This window comes from Lucilia cuprina, chromosome 3 (genome assembly GCF_022045245.1).
Source record: "Lucilia cuprina isolate Lc7/37 chromosome 3, ASM2204524v1, whole genome shotgun sequence".
NCBI lineage: Eukaryota > Metazoa > Arthropoda > Insecta > Diptera > Calliphoridae > Lucilia > Lucilia cuprina.
This window is the reverse complement of record NC_060951.1, coordinates 40,502,083-40,522,404: the sequence shown is the minus strand read 5'-3', so window position 1 is coordinate 40,522,404 and position 20,322 is coordinate 40,502,083. Positions and strand designations below refer to the sequence as shown.

The window sequence follows — 20,322 nt, the reverse complement described above, 5'->3', positions numbered from 1 at the left end:
TGTCCTGGAATCCAATACAGTCCTATTGTGGAATGTTTCGCCATCTCGTTAAGGGATGCCCGGCATTCTAGGACTAAGTTTGACGTCGTGTAGACACCACTTAGAACCTTAAGGGCTGCCTGGCTGTCGGTATAAATTCGAATATTTGCACCGTATATTCGATAATACCTGAGCCAGTTTGCAGCCCGTTTAATGGCTGATAGTTCAGCCTGAAGGACGCTACATTGGTCAGGAAGCTTGAATGATACTTCCGTTCCCGAATGTGCTATGTAAAAGCCACCGCCTACACCATGGTTTGATTTTGAGCCATCAGTGAAAACCTTATACGATACGTCATGGAGGATTGTTTCCATCACATTTGGATCGTGTCGGATATTCACCGAAAAGCTTCTATCAAAAGACGGTTTGGCGATGCAATAGTCGATATTGTCAGGAATCTCTCCTAGACAATCGAGAATGGTGGAGTGACCTGACTGAATCATATGCCACATACCAATTGTATTGAGTCTAATAGCCGCGTTGAGGGCAACCTCTTGGGCCATTAGATCAATAGGTTACAATCCCATCATGACAAAGAGAGCCTTTGATGGGGTGGTGCGGAGGGCCCCCGTTATCAATAGAGCTGATGTACGAAGGATTCCCTCAAAACGTTTGCGGTGTGAGTCCTTTTGTACAGACTTCCACCATACAAGTGCACCGTACAATAGTATGGGCTTGACTACCATGTCAAAGAGCCATTTGGTGTTCTTTGGGGTTTATGCCCCATGATTTGCCAATTGCTCTCTTACACGAGTATAAGGCCGCAGCCGCTTTTGATACTCTAATTGAGATCAAATAGATTAGTTTTTATATATATATATAGGATATACTCCCAGATATTTAGCACTATCCGATAACTTCGTCGTGTCGTGGTGTGAGGTGGGTATCTGTGTACTTCTTAGTGAAGAGGTTCTTTTCGATGGATTTACACCAAGGGGTTGAGGTGTGTTGCTACACGAGTGTCTCTTGAGTGCAATCTCTTCCTTTGCGATATAATCCTATTTGCCGATATATACTATTGCCAGACACATAGTCTATATAGATAATTACCTTAATCCCTATAGATCTGAGATTCATAAGAAGTGGGTTCAACGCTAGGTTCAATAGAATTGTGATAGAAATTGTCCGCGATTTGCCACTTTTGTGACATTTGCTGCTCCCATTTCAGAGATAATGATTCGTTGAGTCAGTAATCTCTTGATGAAAGCTGTTATTGGTTGGTTTATACCCAGGCCAGTCAGGGCCGTTGTTACCGTGTTTAACAATATAACTTCACCTAAATCAACTAAAAAAATTATATTTCTATTAAAAACTCCCTATCTGAAGGTTGTAAAAAAATGTTATAATAAAAATAAGTTGTATCTGATGTAAATTTGTGAAAAAAGCATTATTTTGAATAATTTTGCAAATAGTGCAAAATTATTCAAAATAATGCTTTTTATATAAGAATTTAAAATATGGTCGAGAAACCATAAAGTAGAAGAAAAAATTTAAAAATCTTTAAAAACTAGCGAAATAAAAAGTTCTTTCAAAATTTTCAAAAATTTCTCATATTATAAAGAATTTTCGGAAATTAAATTTTCTTCTACAGAATTTTTGAAAATCTATATCTTTCAAAGAAATTTAGAAAAATTGTATTTCTTAAAGAATTTTTTTATATAAAATTTTACAAAATTTTAAACTTCTTCTAGAAAAATGCAATTACTTATAAAAAAATTCTAGAAAAATATAAATTTAAAAAAAAAATTCCATTTTTAAAGAAGATTTTCAGAAAATTTATATTTGCTTTTTCAAATTTTTAAAACATTTTTAATTTTATATAAAATTTCGTAAAAAATCTATTTTTTTTAGATTTTTATAAAAATTGCAACACATTTTGGTGTAATCTATAACTGAATTATTTAAATTGTGTCTTTTTCTACCCAAAAAAAACTTTTTATTTTGGATAATTGATATTTTCATTTTTCGGCATCAATAGGGCTTCTCATTCTTAAATAAAACACTTAAAAACATTCTGAGTTACAAAATATATTCATATATTTTGTTTTGGCTCAAAGAGAATAATAAAGTTTTCCAATCATCCAGCCTTTCATCCCCATCCATAGTTTTGAGCGAAACACAATGTATTTTATTGATTTTAAGTTTATGTATTTGAAATTATTATTTTAATGCACGTTCATATCGAACAATAGCTATTGTTACGAAGGAATAGTTACGAACCAGACGATATTGGGTGAAGTTCATTGTCGATTCAATAAAATGGTTTTTATTTAAAATTAATGAAAACTTGTAACACTGTGTAACTGAAAGTAATTTCATGAGTAAAATTCAATTTTCGGTTTATTTTTAAAATAAAGATTTTATTTTCCGTATTATTGACTAATTATTACACTGTTAGGTTCAGTGATTTTATCTAGATTTTTACCATAAAAAGTGTCTTTTCCCAGAATATATTTATTTAAGTAAAATTTCGAAGTAGAATTTCACAGCTAACGTTTTCAGAAATACTATAAGTACATTTCCATTATACAGACATATTCACGTAGGTATATTGAGATATGTGTACATTGTCTAATAAATAACTTTTTTTCTTTCATTTTATAATTAACAATCGAAAGTAAAACCAATATTTTCATATACAAATATTACACAATGCAAAATGTCTGCTGTAATTGTTGCACTTTCAATTTGACAGACATATTTGTTAAGATTATAAAGACATATGTTTCAGTATGTAATTAGCTTTAAACGCCTTTTCTAAAACTCCTATAAAATATTGCTGAAATATTTGAAAAATTATCAGTTAATCGGAAATAGTTTAAACTTAAAGTTCTGTTAGCAGTTACAATAAAACAATGAATCAGTTTTCAGTCTTAATGAGTTTAATAGCGGCAATTGCTTTTGCCTCGGGTACGGATTATTGCTCGGATTCACTTTGCAGTGCTGGAGTCAGTCATATAGCTTGTGGTAATAGTGGTGTAAGTAAATTTATCAGATCCTGAATTTTGTCGATTCCCTGTTTATTGAGGACATTTTAGGAAAAAGCTATTAACTAACTAACTGACTGACTGACTAATTAACTTACAAACTACCTAACTAATAAACTAACTAACGAACTAGCTAACTAACTAACTAACTAACTAACTAACTAACTAACTAACTAATTAACTAATTAACTGACTTACCAACTACCTAACTAATAAACTAACTAGTTAACTACCTTACTAACTAACTAATTTTTGTATGAACACGATTTTGATGTATTTTTTATAAAAAATTCCATAAATTTCCCTTTTTATATAAAAAAATCGATAAATTTCCCTTTTTATATAAAAAATCTATAAATTTCCCTTTTTATAGATAATTTTAATAAAAAAATAATTTTTTTTTAATAGAAAAATATGGGTAAAATTTTCTTTTTATAGAATAATATCTATAAATTTTTCTTTTAATGAAAAAAATGTCGATAAATTTTTCTGTTAATGGAAAAATTTTAATAAATTTTGTTTTAAAAAAAAATTTTTCGAAAAAAATTTTTTTTTTGAGTAGAAAAGTGTCGAAAATTTTATTTTAATAGAAGAATGTCGATAAAGTTTTTTATAGAAAAATGTCAATAAATTTTTCTTTTAATACAAAAAATGCCGAGAAATTTTTGATGTAATTTTTTTTTCATAAAAAATATTTGATAACTTTTTTATAAAAAAATTTCGATAAAATTTCCTTTTTACAGATAATTTCATAAAAAAAATAAATTTTTCTTTTAATAGAAAAATGTCAAACAAATTTTTCTTAAATGGAAAAATGTCAATAAATTTTTCTTAAATGGAAAAATGTCAATAAATTTTTCTTTAATGAAAAATTTCAATAAATTCTGTTATAATAGAGAATTATCGAATTTTTTATAGTAGAATAAAGTCGGTAATTTATTTAAATGGAAGAATGTCGATAAAATTTTCGTTTAATAGAAAAATGTTGATAAATTTTTCTTTAGCACAAAATTGCCAATAAATTGTTCTTTTAATAGAAAAATGTCGAACAAATTGTCTTTTAATATAAAAATTTCAATACACTTTTTGTGATGTAAAAAAGGATTTGTCTTTCCATTCTAATAATAATTTAATAATTTTTATTTTATTATTATTCATAATTTTCGAATAAATAAATGTTCTTTTAATATAGAAAATGTTCGATAGGAGGATGTATACTAACATCAAATACGAAGAAATACACCTAGGGCCTTGTTATATACACAACTTTCGAAAAAAAATTTCTAATTTTTTAGAACATTTCCATAAGAGATCTCATTTTGCAAACGTTCCTTTTTGGAAAATCTTTTCTAAGTACATTTATATAAAAAATTCACAACAACAAATTTTTTTTTTTTAGAAATTTGCTAATACATGTCCCGCTGATGCTGCCTTAGTCGATATTGATGAGAATTTGAAGAATGTTATTGTTTCAACCCACAATGAGAAACGTAATTTCATTGCTGGTGGTGGTGAAACCAAACTAAGACCTGCCTGTCGTATGGCCACCATGGAATGGGATGATGAATTGGCTGATATTGCTGCTTTAAATGTTCAACAATGTGCTATGGCTCACGATAAATGTCGCAACACTGATGCCTTCCATTATTCTGGACAAAATTTAGCTTGGATGGGTTTCTTTGGTCAAGCAGATGATGCTTCCATGTTAAAACAGGCAGTTAATATGTGGTATGGTGAAGTTGCTGACAGTAAAATGGAATATATAAATTCGTATCCCAATAACTATAAAGGACCGTAAGTAGATGGCAAAAAATACATATTGAAGGATTAAAGTTTTAACGTACGTTTTCTTATTTTCAGAACTATTGGTCATTTTACAGTTATGGTAGCTGATCGTAATATTCGTGTGGGTTGTGCTGCTTCCACTTACTCTGTAACTGATCAACCTTATAAGGCTTATTTGGTGGCCTGTAACTATGCCACAACTAATATGATTAATTTCCCCATTTATACCAGTTGCGATAAGGCAGCTTCTTCTTGTACCACCGGTGTTAATGAGGATTATCCCAATTTGTGTTCTCCTTCGGAAGTTTATAAGGTTAACAAATGGTTTTAATGGATTTTTTTAAGTAGAATTAAAATTTAACACAAAACATTAAAGCAAATCAATTGAAAAGGTAAAACTTGTATATGTATTTAATTTGGGGATCGTTCAACAAATTATAAGATTGTCATGAATAAAATTAAAGATCTTGACTTTATTAAAAAGATCTGATCTTAAATAGAAATTCATCTTATTAGACCTACTGAACCATTTAGTAGAGTCTGAAAAGTTCTACATAATATTTAACTACAAAAAACATTGATATCGACGCAAAACTAAATATAGAAAAATGTTTATTTGGTTTAAATATATTTTGAATTTAGTTTGCCAAAATATTTAAAATAAAAATATTTTAAAAAATTCTTTTATATGAATAACACTATCACAACATATCAAAACAGCTGTATCAATATTGATGAAAAACATGTATAAAATTTTATTGACAAAAACAAATTGCTAATTAAATTTGCTATATAAAAGGCTCAACATAAGTGAAAACTTCAACAGTTGGGTATTGAACTCTAAAACTCATCAAAAAATTCTACCAATATGAATCGTTTTGTAGCTCTCGTATGCATGGTTGCAGCAGTATCTGCCACCGATTACTGCTCCAAATCTATCTGCAATAATGGTGCTAAACATATTGCTTGTGGACACAGTGGAGTAAGTATTATGAAACTTTTTAAAATCAATTGAATTTATTTGATCCATTTTAAAATTTCACTTTCATAATTTTAGCAATTTTCTCCCACCTGCCCTGCTGATGCTGAAATGGTAAGCATTGATGATAACTTGAAACAAGTTTTAGTTGATGCCCACAATGAAAAACGTAATTACATTGCTGGCGGTGGTGATTCTAGACACAGTCCTGCCTGTCGTATGGCCACCATGGAATGGGATGATGAATTGGCTGCCATTGCAGCTCTTAATGTTAAACAATGTCAAATGAATCATGACAGATGTCGCAATACTGCTGCCTTCAAATATTCTGGACAAAATCTTGCTTGGATGGGTTTCTTCGGTGCTGTCGATCATGCTGAAAAATTGAAGGAATCTGTTGATATGTGGTACTCTGAGGTTAAGGACAGTCAACAGGCTTATATTGACTCCTATCCTAGTGGTTATTCGGGACCGTAAGTTTAAGAATATAACTTTATTCTTGTTCATATTTTAATATTATTTGTTTTCATATTTAGTGCTATTGGTCACTTCACTGTCATGATGGCTGATCGTAATATTCGTGTGGGTTGTGCTGCTTCTACGTATACCGAGGGTGGTTTTAAGAATTACTTGGTTGCTTGCAACTATGCCACCACCAACATGATTAACTTCCCCATCTATGCTAGTTGCCAACAGGCTGGTACCTCTTGCACAACTGGCACCAATCCCCAATATCCCAACTTGTGTTCCACCTCTGAAGAATATGCTGTCAATAAATGGTTTTAAATGAAGTGCTTATTTCTAAATAAAAAATTTTGAAAAATGAGTTCTTGCCTATGTTTTTATACCCTACACTACTATAGCAGATTATTTACCTATCGGCTCAGATTCACTTCTGAGTATCCATGCAGATAATGCGCGCACGTTAAAGTTAGCAATTTGCATAATAATTTAATAACATCTCACATACAATTCTTCTGACCCATGAACCTATTGAAAATGGTAAAAATCGGTCCATTATTTCGCCTAGCCCCATACAAAACCGTACCTCCCGAATAGTACTTTATGTTCAAAATTATGTTTAATCTTCCAGTATCTCTATAAAACTAATTTTTATATAAGTCCAAATTTGATCCTAGCCCCCGTATAGGACTGTGTAATATGTTGAATGGTGATAGGTATAGCTATTCCCGTTCTTGTATTATCTATAACGTTTACTTTACTGCCGGATATATATCGGCATTTTATCTGCTCATATCTCAGGAATCAACAACTATGGTTTTAAGATTTTTTAACAGCAGTAGTTAGATATTAGGGGTTTCCAGTACCTCATCCGTTATATGATCCTTTTTCTATCCGGAGCAAAAATTCGTTGTTCTCTGCAATTCACAAAAGGTGGTGATTTATCTCTTATTCGATTTATGCTTAATGGAGATCACCGAGAGAAGAGATCTTCAAAATACTTGATCTTGTAAAACAATCTAAGAACTTTGCTGTCTAATCAATATATTTATGACTGTTTAAATTTCATTACAATGAAGTTTATATGTTAGACATGCTGTGAACAATAGGTAATAAGTAAATAGAGAAACCAAAATATACACTTTACATCCGTATGACTAAAGCCGTATGGTTAATTTTTTGTGTTTATATGATTGCTATAAAATAATAACAAAGTATAATGAAAACAGCTGTTTTCTTTTTCTCCTTTGTGTTAACATATTGCGTTTAGAAGATCCCATTCGTTCTCTTATACGCAAAATTTTTACAGATCATAAGGAGTGAGATCGAAAAATTCTGGCCTTAGCTCCGGGCAGTTTGGAGGATTTGCCTCTCTTGGTACAAATACCACATTATTGTTCTTGTACCACTCAAGGGCTTGTTTACCATAGTGACAGGATGTCAAGTCAGGCCAAAAATAAGTAGACACATTATGAAGTCTTATGAATGGAAGCAGCCTTTTTTGTAAACATTCCTTAATGTAAATTTCGGTATTTATAGAGCCCGTTGTAACAAATGATTGGCTTCTTTTGCCGCAACTGCATATTGCTTGCCATACCAAGAACTTTCTGGGAAATTTTGTCTGCTTTTGGGTCCTAAACATTTCTTCAACATTCCCTCGAGCATCAGCAACATAAAACTTTTGACCTGGAAGTTGCGAAAAATCTGCAGGAACATACGTTTCGTCATCCATTATGCAGCAAGAATATTTTTTTATAAAACTTGACTTCAATTTCCGTGCTCTGTTTTTGGCCTCTAAATTTTTAGCAGCGTTCCTGTCAGGAACTTTTTGAGCCTTGTATGTTTTTAAACCTGCATTAGCTTTAACTTTTCGTACCAAATAGTCCGAGCACTGAGCTAACCGAGCTGCTTTCCTACCGGATGTGTTGGGAACTCTTTTGAAAATGCGTTCTATTTTTTTGGCTTTAGAAACATCATGTGGACCATTCCTTCTAGCTGAACCAGGTTTTCTATCAACTGACAAGTTCTCCCGGTACTGTTTAATAACATTGGAAACAGTTTGACGGCAGACCTTTGTATGCTTGGCCAACTTTTTGTAAGACCAAGTTGGGTTTAGTTGAAAATATTTAATAATTTCAGTACGCACTTTTTTCTGGTCACTCATTTTAAGCAGATTAACAAAAAAATTAATATAATTGACATTACACATAATAACTGACATGATTTTCAAATGTAACATGATCAAAAAAAAAAAATCAAATAATACTTTGGTTGAAAAATGTAATGAAAAACGTGTGTTAAGAATTTTTCGATCTCACTCCTTATCACGTGCTCGTGTGGAGGGGGCTATATTAACGATAATTATTGCATTCTATCACAACACCGATTAAAATATCAATTTAGAAGAAAGACATATTTGCCAATAATGACATATGTATGTTCGGAAGAGATCGGTTTTAAAATGTAAGTCATTTGACATAAAATATCTTAAATGTAAACTTTTAAGGGTCTCTGATCAATATGTTTTACAAATTTGAAGTTTGCAAAACTTTTTTTTAATTAAAAACAAATAATTATTGCTTTTTGTATGTATGTTTTTGGAAAAAACACATGTTTTAATAATTAGCTTACAAAAAATAATTTCATAAAAATTCTATAAAATATTGTTGAAATAGTGAAATTTAGCTAGTTGATTACAAATTATCTTAAGTTAAAGTTCAAATAGCAGTTAAGTTATTTAAATCGCTTCACTCACGAATGATTACCTAGATTTATTATGTGATGTTGGTCTCCAAAGTGTAAGTTTGAGTAAAAAAATACATTCAATGAAAAGTGGTTTCAAAAACTTTGAGTGGTAAATAGATCTATGTAGAATCAAGGGCCAGCAACGCGGATCGGGCACCACTATTAATTGCATTAAACATTCTAAGTTTTTACTTATGGAAATAAATTGTTATAAGCGATTAGGTTGATCTGCTACTACCAACTCTCAAGGTGATATTTCTCATAATGTTAATTTTATTGTTTGGAACTTTGAATAAAAAACCTATTTTTTAAATCGATATATTTGTTATTGAAATATTAAAAAATATAAACTATTCTTATAGAAATTTTTCTCTAAATGTTCTCATAGAAAATACTCAACAAATTTTCTTTTTATAGAAAATTCTTTTAACAGAAAACATTTGATAAACATTTTTATACAGAAAATACATTAAATTTATTGTCAGACAAATTTGTTTATAAAGAAAATTTTAGATAAATTTTCTTTTTTAAAAAAAATATCAATAAAAACTGCACAAATAAAATTTTCAATTATCTATTTGTGGAATTCACAATCGGTGTGTACGGTTGTATCGTAGTATGTCGTATTTTTTTGTTATTTTTAATTCCAAAGAATTTTATTTGAAAAATCTTTATGACACACAACTCTACAGCATTAAAATCCTCCCAGCAAGAATAAGACGAAGTACTAATAATTTAAATAATAATTAAGTCAAATTAGTTGTTTTATATAATACTACAATTTCACTTCCTAATAACTTCCAATAAAGATCATAAAAATTACTTCCTGAGTATTACTTCAGATGAAGTGAATTTGGAATCAAATAAAAAGAACATTCCTCCTATGACAAGCCTGTGTTAAAATCATAACTTCTTCAGTTGTTTTTCAGTACTTCCATGGAGTAAATTATACTTCTTTATCGTTTCTTTGGAATTTTTTTACTGGGTAAAGATTGTAAATTGGAACAATTATTAAAAAACTTATTTTCACATTGATTGAAAATAGTGGAATTTTTTTAAAGCATTCAATTAATATAATTTAAGCATTTTTATTTGGAATATAATTAAAAATATGTTTGTCATCATTAAAAAATATTTGTTTAAAGAAATGCGTTAATGCAAAATATTTGCATTAAATCTAAAAATCTAAAATTAAATTTAAAAAAAAAAAAAACAAAATGACAAAAACTAAAAACGTCATAATTTTAAAATAAAATCAAAACACTTGTTTAAATAACAAACTAGACAATCCTTCCAAAAAAAATGGTATATAAGAAACAATAATTAGACAATAATTTAACAGTTGGTTTTTTAACTCAATATAAGAAAACACATACTAAATATTCTCAAAATGAATCGTTTTATAGCCCTATTAAGCATGGTTGCAGCAGTATCTGCCACTGATTACTGTTCCAACTCTATTTGCAATAATGGTGCTAGACATATTGCTTGTGATCATAGTGGAGTTAGTATTTCAAAACATCTTAAAATCAATTGAATTTATTTGATCAATTTTTAAAATTCTTTTTTTATTTTAGCAATTTGCTCCCTCCTGCCCAGCCGATGCTGAAATGGTTAATATTGACAATAACTTGAAACAAGTTTTAGTTGATGCCCACAATGAGAAACGTAACTTCATTGCCGGCGGTGGTGATGCCAGACACAGTCCTGCCTGTCGTATGGCTACCATGGAATGGGACGATGAATTGGCTGCCATTGCAGCTCTTAATGTTAAACAATGTCAAATGAATCATGATAGATGTCGCAACACTGCAGCCTTCAAATATTCTGGACAAAATCTTGCTTGGATGGGTTTCTTTGGTGATGTTGATCATGCTGAAAAATTGAGGGAATCTGTTGAAATGTGGTACTCTGAAGTTAAGGACAGTCAACAGGCTTATATTAACTCTTATCCTAATGGCTATTCAGGACCGTAAGTTTTTAAAGATAATTTTACTTTCTTTTTCACATAATTTCTTTTTTCTGTTTAGTGCTATTGGCCATTTCACTGTTATGATGGCTGATCGTAACATTCGTGTGGGTTGTGCTGCTTCTACGTATACTGAGGGTGGTTTTAAGAATTACTTGGTTGCTTGCAACTATGCCACCACCAACATGATCAACTTCCCCATCTATGCTAGTTGCCAACAGGCTGGTACCTCTTGCACAACTGGTACCAATCCCCAATATCCCAACTTGTGTTCTACCTCTGAAGAATATGCTGTCAACAAATGGTTTTAAATGATATTCTGCGATATTTTAGCAATAAAATCAACTACAATTTAAAAACTTGTGTTTTTCTTTGTATGAATTTGATATTTCATGCTTCTAATGAAAATGCTATCAATAATGGTTTTAAACATATCGGTGCTATTATACGAAAGCAATTTCATAAAACCCCTTTGACTTAGAAAAATTATATATTAATTAAAGAGTAAATAACTTATTTACCTGTTTTATACTGGAACTTCACCTTACAGGCGATCTGAAAGGAAACAAAAATAAATAAACATTAGTACTGATAACATAACTAAAGTCATCTTTACACGAACCCTTAAGTATTATGAACTATCATAAACGTTGTGGGTCCGTCTAAATCAATATGCAATGTAACCACAACACATTGAGAGAAAATACAGATGGACAATTTGTAGACTTATGGTAGAAGGGGGACCATAGCCTTTTTTTTTTGAGGCGGCCTCAAATTATAACCACAATACATATTCTTAATTTTCTTAGTTTGGATACTTAGATATGTTGGCTTTAGTTTTATTCCTTTCAATTTTTCTTAAGTCATCCTCATGTACAGATTTTTTAACTTTTCCGCACTGACCAAAAACGGCGATACCGCCCCATCCATGGGGTAAATACGCCAAGGGGATGGGGCAGATTTGTCAGTAGTAAAATAAAAGAAAAAATTACAAAAATAAAAACTTATTTTGCTGTTTTATACCTTAATTCATTAAACAAAGTATAATAAATCTGATATTTATTGTTTGTTTCACAAAACTTAACAAAAAAAATTAAAACAAATTATTACTGATTTTGTCTATATTTTAACCAAATTTTGTTCTATTTCACAAGCATTACATATATTTGGCGCATGTGCCCCACGGACAGTTCTGGGGTTTAGTTTAATTTTTTTTCAGGCTTCAAATTATATTTTCGAAAATTTTATTATGTCTTATTGTTCACTATTATTGACATTCTATACTGACCAATATATTTTTCACAAAAACTAAAAAAGTTAGCACAAAAAGTTCACACAGTGAAATATTTTCACAGCCCTTTGAAAAACAATTAATCATGTCTGCCTCCCATCATATGTAAAGTTAATGTTTCAAATTTTCAGGGATGATAGATAATCGATAAACGAAAACAAAATTTAATAATGCGATAAAATCGATTACTCGGTTTTCAAGTTATTCGCATTGACAGATGTGCCCATATGGCGAATGATCCCCTTCACATTAGATCATTGAGAAAAAAAAAACAGTTAAAGCAAATTTCATTCTAATACTAGTATTCCTAAAAAACTTCATAACGTTCAAGTAAATTTCTTGCATCATTTAAGAATATATAAATCTATATTGTGCCAGGGTTTTGATGTTAAAAAGGTACAGGTATGTCCCAAATTTTATCAAATTGTCTTGAAAACTACGACATGTAAAGTACGCACAAGATTTACATGAACACAGACGAATTAATGCACAGACAGACATAGTGTAATCGACTTAATGTTAATTCAAGCCTTGAACGTTATTGGAATCGGTATAAGATTCCCTATAAAAGCTCAGATCTCTAAAATAGCAAAGTTTTCTTAATTCACTATAAAAAATTAATTCTTAAAGCAAAAATTTTTATCAAAATATAGAAATATTTTTTGGTTTTTCCTTTTAATTAACGGCATTAATTTTGAAAATTTCCGGGATCCCTGTACATAACTCCCATCTGGATGAAATGTTAAGAATATATAAAGCCAAAAACAGCACAAACTCCTAAGCAGAACAATTTTAAACAAAAAACTATAAAACTCCTTAAAAAACTAAAACAAGTACCTAACAACTTGGTAATGACTTGCAATTAACATACTTTTTAATGACTACTACATATTTTTCTGATTACATAGAAGTACTTTAGTAATATTTTATTAAAAATGTATTATACAAATACTTTTTAATTCATTTGTCAATTGATTTTCATGGTAAAGACATAGAACCTGTATACGTTTTTTCGTGCGATTTTTATAACGCGATCGTTATAAATTTTAAGATAATCAGCAAAATTTTTCATTTCTAATAGAATAAAAATATTAAAAAAGCACAAATTGTAATAAAATTCCAGTTATTTTTATTAATGTTATTAAAATCAGATATCATCAAACATCATTTAGAACCATTTGTTGACAGCATATTCTTCAGAGGGGGAACACAAGTTGGGATATTGGGGATTTGTGCCAGTGGTGCAAGAGGTACCAGCCTGTTGGCAACTAGCATAGATGGGGAAGTTGATCATGTTGGTGGTGGCATAGTTGCAAGCAACCAAGTAATTCTTAAAACCACCCTCAGTGTACATAGAAGCAGCACAACCCACACGAATGTTACGATCAGCCATCATGACAGTGAAATGGCCAATAGCACTAAACAGAAAAAAGAAATTGTGTGCAAAAGAAAGAAAGTAAAATTATATTTAAAAACTTACGGCCCTGAATAGCCATTAGGATAGGAGTCAATAAAAGCCTGTTGACTGTCCTTAACTTCAGAGTACCACATTTCAACAGATTCTTTCAATTTTTCAGCATTATCAACATCCCCAAAGAAACCCATCCAGGCAAGATTTTGTCCAGCATATTTGAAGGCAGCAGTATTACGGCATCTATCGTGATTCATTTGACATTGCTTAACATTAAGAGCAGCAATGGCAGCCAATTCATCATCCCATTCCATGGTGGCCATACGACAGGCAGGACTGTGTCTGGCATCACCACCACCAGCAATAAAGTTACGTTTCTCATTGTGGGCATCTACTAAAACTTGTTTCAAGTTATCGTCAATATTTACCATTTCAGCATCGGAAGGACAGGAGGGAGCAAATTGCTGGGCGAGTTTTCAATTCAGTAAAATAAATTCAAATTCACTTGTAAAATTTTTGTAATACTTACACCGCTGTGACCACAAGCAATATGTTTGGCACCATTATTGCAGATAGAGTTGGAACAGTAATCGGTGGCGGAGACAGCTGCCACTAGACACAATAGACCTACAAAACGTTTCATTTTTTGTGAGATTTCAAATTTGTTTTGTAGTTTTAAGTTTAACAACCAACTGATGAATAATTCAGTTAAATGCTGCTTCTTATATACAAAATTTATGTATTATTTAGACTAAAGTTATATTTAGTGGAGTTTTTAGTTTAAAATTTGTACAATTGTTTTTATTATAATTTTTCTTTTTAAAATCTTTTAAATATATTTTTAATTGTTTTAGTTCTATTTTTAATGCAAATATTTTGCATTAACGCATTTCTAAGCAAATAAATAAAATAAATAAACATATTTGTTTACCTTTTAAAATTTTTTTTTTAAGTTTTTTTTAAGCCATATATAAATATATTTCGATTTTAAATGCAATGGAAATTAATTTTAGTTTACTTAGCAATAATTTTCAGGAAAAAAAATAAATCTAATTTAAATTTATATAAATTTATTTTTTTATTATTATAGTATGATTTTATTGAGTATTTTCATACACAAATTAAATGCAGTTTTAGACTGTAAACCTTTTTGTTCTTGTTTATTTTAATAATATATAAACATTTATAATTTGATTGATTTTTTTAGAAATGTCAAAAAAATAATAATAATTTTGTAATAGAAATTTTAAAAAAAAATTCTTTAAATATTTGCTTGTAGAAAATTTGGTATATATTTTTCTGAACATTTTTGAAATTCTTTATTACATGTGGCACATAAATTTTCAAATGGTGCTAAATTGTTTTAAATGCACTTAAGTACATTATAGCCACCTAAAAGTTTCTTTCGATTTTCTTAAGCACTTGAGAGTCTTTTTGTTCGGTCTTGACAATTCCTTAAGCTACCCTATGCATATTATAGTTGCCCCTTTAGCCTTTGAGTTAAAAATTGTTTGGCTTTTGTTATTTACCACTAAAAAGTTGTTACTTGAACGTATGAGTGTTTTTTTTTTTTTTTTGTAATTGTAAAATAATCATACGTACATGGTTCTACATTTCATTGTTTACTTTATTTAATTTATAACACCGTCCGACTAAAAGATAAAAAATCTTTAGACAAAAACCGGATGATATACGTCTGATGCTATAAATTTAAGGATAAAAATCTACGTTTTTAGTTTTTCATTTCATGATCCTGTGTCCTTTCAAAAGAACTTCAGAGTATTAAAAAGTACAGTTTTCAAAAAAAAAAATTTAAATACTTTTACTAATCAAACTATGTCAAATTTGGTGTCAAGCAAACAGGAAGAGTTGAGAAATATTTTGCATTATTTTTATTTAATGCTGTTAGAAAAAATTAAAAAAAAATGTTGAAAGATTTATTTATACATCTTTTGATCCTGACAGAATAAACTAAAAATAACACAGAATATTTTACAACTCTTTTTCTTAGCTTGACATCAAATTTGGCATTGTTTGATAAGTAGAAGTATTTTAAAATATTTTTTAAAACTTTGAAGTCCTTTTGAATGGACACACGAATTGAAAAACTAAACACGCAGATTTTTTCCCTAAAATTTATAGTTTCAGACGTATATCATCCGGTTCGTGTCTAATTTTGAGTGTCGGACGGTGAAATTTTTCTTTGTTCATACAACTCCTATGTTATTGTTCAAATTTGGTACACGTTAGCTTTAAGTACCCAGGAGATACACTATAAAGTTAATAAAAATCTGACATTGTCCATTACATTTTTTTTAACAAATTATATTGTGCAGGCCTTTATTACGTTTTTTACTACAAACGTAAAAAAAATAAAAATATACTACGAAAATGTGCGAAGTCCTTACAACTTGCTTTTATAAATTTGTTTGGTTATTGTAACAATTTTGTTGATTGATTAAGCAATTAAATGTTAAATCATGTACGTATGATTGTTTAATTTCAAAAAACTCATACGCTCAAGTAACTAATTTTAAAAGTAAACAAATAACTCAAACTTAAACAACCCAGAGACCAAAGTACGACCATAGTCATATCTATTTAGATCATAGTCTCCCAGAGAGATACAGATAAAAAAGCACCACTACATACGCAGAAGTGACGTTTTTTCAATGAGATTGCACTGAAAAGAAGATTTGGCTATTTCCAATTTCAAATATTAAATTCCATTACAGTGAAATGAAAACTTTTTTATAAAACTCTGTAAAAACTTAAGGTATAGAACAAATAATGGAAACTCCTATCGAGGCACATGTTGAGGTTATAATGTAAAAATTTGATTTGAAAATGATAAAGAATACAGTTTATACACTATTTAAATAAAATTTGTTTTTAAATAAATAAAGGGCTCAATATGAAAATTTCTATTAATTAAAATTAAATTTATTTTTCTTCCTACAAATTGTTGCTAAGTAAAACTAAATAAATTTCCGTTGCATTTCAAATCGAAAAATATTTATCTTTGGCTTCAAATAACTTAATATAAAAATATTTTTTAAAATAGTAAATAAATATATTTATTTATAAAAATACTAATTTTGTTTATTTGCATAGAAATGCGTTAATGCAGAATATTTTCATTAAAAAAATAGAACTAAAATAATTAGAAATATATTTAAAAAAGTAAAATATTATAAAAACAGCTGTACAAATTTTAAACTAAATCATCCACTTAACATAATTTTAGTCAAAATGATAAATTTAGTATATAAGCAGCAGCATTAAACTAAATAATTCATCAATTGGTTGTTAAACTTAAAACTACAAAACAAATTTGAAATTTCACAAAAAATGAATCGTTTTGTAGCTCTATTGTGTCTAGTGGCAGCTGTCTCCGCCACCGATTACTGTTCCAACTCTATCTGCAATAATGGTGCTAAACATATTGCTTGTGGTCACAGTGGAGTAAGTATTGCAAGAATTTTTATTAATTTGAATTTATTTAAATGATTTGAAAACAATTCCAGCAATTTGCTCCCACCTGTCCTTCCGATGCTGAAATGGTTAATATTGATGATAAATTGAAACAAGTTTTAGTTGAGGCCCACAATGAGAAACGTAATTTCATTGCTGGTGGTGGTGATGCCAGACACAGTCCTGCCTGTCGTATGGCCACCATGGAATGGGATGATGAATTGGCTGCCATTGCTGCTCTTAATGTTAAACAATGTCAAATGAATCAGATGTCGCAACACTGCTGCCTTCAAATATGCTGGACAAAATCTTGCCTGGATGGGTTTCTTTGGTGATGTTGATCATGCCGAAAAATTGAAGGAATCTGTTGAAATGTGGTACTCTGAGGTGAAGGACAGTCAACAGGCTTACATTGATTCCTATCCTAATGGCTATTCAGGACCGTAAGTTTTTAAATATAATATCCTTGTCTTTCTTTTTTCCTTATTTTCCCTTTTCTATTAAGTGCTATTGGCCATTTCACTGTCATGGTTGCTGATCGTAACATTCGTGTGGGTTGTGCTGCTTCCATGTACACTGAGGGTGGTTTTAAGAATTACTTGGTTGCTTGCAACTATGCAACCACCAACATGATCAACTTCCCCATCTATGCTAGTTGCCAACAGGCTGGTACCTCTTGCACAACTGGCACCAATCCTCAATATCCCAATTTGTGTTCCGTTTCGGAAGAATATGCTGTCAACAAATGGTTTTAAATGATTGTAATCGAGTTATGAAATAAACATTCCAATTTTATTAACTTTGTATGTTTTTAAGTGTTTTATTTAAGAATGAGAAGCCCTATTGATGCCGAAAAATGAAAATATCAATTATCCAAAATAAAAAGTTTTTTTTGGGTAGAAAAAGACACAATTTAAATAATTCAGTTATAGATTACACCAAAATGTGTTGCAATTTTTATAAAAATCTATAAAAAATAGATTTTTTACGAAATTTTATATAAAATTAAAAATGTTTTAAAAATTTGAAAAAGCAAATATAAATTTTCTGAAAATCTTCTTTAAAAATGGAATTTTTTTTTTAAATTTATATTTTCTAGAATTTTTTTATAAGTAATTGCATTTTTCTAGAAGAAGTTTAAAATTTTGTAAAATTTTATATAAAAAAATTCTTTAAGAAATACAATTTTTCTAAATTTCTTTGAAAGATATAGATTTTCAAAAATTCTGTAGAAGAAAATTTAATTTCCGAAAATTCTTTATAATATGAGAAATTTTTGAAAATTTTGAAAGAACTTTTTATTTCGCTAGTTTTTAAAGATTTTTAAATTTTTTCTTCTACTTTATGGTTTCTCGACCATATTTTAAATTCTTATATAAAAAGCATTATTTTGAATAATTTTGCACTATTTGCAAAATTATTCAAAATAATGCTTTTTTCACAAATTTACATCAGATACAACTTATTTTATTATAACATTTTTTTACAACCTTCAGATAGGGAGTTTTTAATAGAAATATAATTTTTTTAGTTGATTTAGGTGAAGTTATATTGTTAAACACGGTAACAACGGCCCTGACTGGCCTGGGTATAAACCAACCAATAACAGCTTTCATCAAGAGATTACTGACTCAACGAATCATTATCTCTGAAATGGGAGCAGCAAATGTCACAAAAGTGGCAAATCGCGGTACCCCACAAGGTGGAGTTCTATCTCCACTTCTATGGAACCTAGCGTTGAACCCACTTCTTATGGATCTCAGATCTATGGGATTTAAGGTAATAGCATATGCAGACGATGTGTCTGTAGTAGTATCTGGCAAATATCTGGATACTTTATCGCAAAGGATGGAGATTGCACTCAAGACACTCAGTACGTGGAGCAACGTCAGTGGCCTTGGTGTAAATCCATCGAAAACGGAACTTGTCCTCTTCACTAAGAAGTACAAGATACCCACCTTCACTCTCCCACGACTGAATGGGATAGAATTGAAGTTATCGGATAGTGCTAAATATCTGGGAGTAATCCTAGATTCAAAACTATCATGGAGTTTGAACACTCAATCTAGAGTATCAAAAGCGGCTGCGGCCTTATACTCGTGTAAGAGAGCAATTGGCAAATCATGGGGCATAAACCCCAAGAACACCAAATGGCTCTTTGACATGGTAGTCAAGCCCATACTATTGTACGGTGCACTTGTATGGTGGAAGTCTGTACAAAAGGACTCACACCGCAAACGTTTTGAGGGAATCCTTCGTACATCAGCTCTATTGATAACGGGGGCCCTCCGCACCACCCCATCAAAGGCTCTCTTTGTCATGATGGGATTGTAACCTATTGATCTAATGGCCCAAGAGGTTGCCCTCAACGCGGCTATTAGACTCAATACAATTGGTATGTGGCATATGATTCAGTCAGGTCACTCCACCATTCTCGATTGTCTAGGAGAGATTCCTGACAATATCGACTATTGCATCGCCAAACCGTCTTTTGATAGAAGCTTTTCGGTGAATATCCGACACGATCCAAATGTGATGGAAACAATCCTCCATGACGTATCGTATAAGGTTTTCACTGATGGCTCAAAATCAAACCATGGTGTAGGCGGTGGCTTTTACATAGCACATTCGGGAACGGAAGTATCATTCAAGCTTCCTGACCAATGTAGCGTCCTTCAGGCTGAACTATCAGCCATTAAACGGGCTGCAAACTGGCTCAGGTATTATCGAATATACGGTGCAAATATTCGAATTTATACCGACAGCCAGGCAGCCCTTAAGGTTCTAAGTGGTGTCTACACGACGTCAAACTTAGTCCTAGAATGCCGGGGATCCCTTAACGAGATGGCGAAACATTCCACAATAGGACTGTATTGGATTCCAGGACATCAGCAAATTCCTGGTAATACCATCGCGGACTCTCTTGCCAAGCTAGGCTCCTCGCTTGCAAGAGAGCATACCGACCCTTTTGTCGGTATACCGCTTTCAACCTGCAAACGCTCGATACGTGAAAAACTATATGAGCTTGCGCAATGCAGATGGTCGACTGAAGCCACCTGCAGACAGGCAAGGATTATGTGGCCATCTTACGACCCACAAAGATCCCAAGCCCCTTTCTACATTCCGAGAGTTAATCTACGGAACTTAACGGCAGTGGTAACTGGCCACTGGCCTTTCGGA

The 20,322-nt window shown here is 30.8% G+C and overlaps 4 protein-coding genes and 1 pseudogene across 4 annotated transcripts; 4 read left to right on the top strand and 1 right to left on the bottom strand.

Annotated features, from left to right (window-relative positions):
• The first annotated feature begins 2,834 nt into the window (after window positions 1–2,834).
• Window positions 2,835–5,209, top strand: LOC111684504 (antigen 5 like allergen Cul n 1-like). Its single transcript, XM_023446689.2, has 3 exons — window positions 2,835–3,017; window positions 4,426–4,820; window positions 4,887–5,209. The coding sequence occupies exons 1-3, from the start codon at window positions 2,895–2,897 to the stop codon at window positions 5,140–5,142; spliced, it is 774 nt and encodes a 257-aa protein (XP_023302457.2). The 5' UTR covers window positions 2,835–2,894; the 3' UTR covers window positions 5,143–5,209.
• A 123-nt stretch (window positions 5,210–5,332) lies between these two features.
• Window positions 5,333–6,612, top strand: LOC111684505 (antigen 5 like allergen Cul n 1-like). The gene is made up of 3 exons (XM_023446690.2): window positions 5,333–5,793; window positions 5,869–6,263; window positions 6,327–6,612. Exons 1-3 carry the CDS (start codon window positions 5,680–5,682, stop codon window positions 6,574–6,576), a joined length of 759 nt encoding a protein of 252 aa, XP_023302458.2. The 5' UTR covers window positions 5,333–5,679; the 3' UTR covers window positions 6,577–6,612.
• Window positions 6,613–10,355: 3,743 nt separating this feature from the next.
• On the top strand, window positions 10,356–11,325 carry LOC111684507 (antigen 5 like allergen Cul n 1-like). The gene is made up of 3 exons (XM_023446691.2): window positions 10,356–10,501; window positions 10,575–10,969; window positions 11,028–11,325. Exons 1-3 carry the CDS (start codon window positions 10,388–10,390, stop codon window positions 11,275–11,277), a joined length of 759 nt encoding a protein of 252 aa, XP_023302459.2. The 5' UTR covers window positions 10,356–10,387; the 3' UTR covers window positions 11,278–11,325.
• Window positions 11,326–13,363: 2,038 nt separating this feature from the next.
• LOC111684533 (antigen 5 like allergen Cul n 1-like) lies at window positions 13,364–14,368 on the bottom strand. The gene is made up of 3 exons (XM_023446724.2): window positions 14,198–14,368; window positions 13,738–14,132; window positions 13,364–13,675 (listed from the first exon to the last, which is right to left on the bottom strand). Exons 1-3 carry the CDS (start codon window positions 14,309–14,311, stop codon window positions 13,426–13,428), a joined length of 759 nt encoding a protein of 252 aa, XP_023302492.2. The 5' UTR covers window positions 14,312–14,368; the 3' UTR covers window positions 13,364–13,425.
• A 2,629-nt stretch (window positions 14,369–16,997) lies between these two features.
• Window positions 16,998–17,946, top strand: LOC111684532 (annotated as a pseudogene).
• Window positions 17,947–20,322: the final 2,376 nt, after the last annotated feature.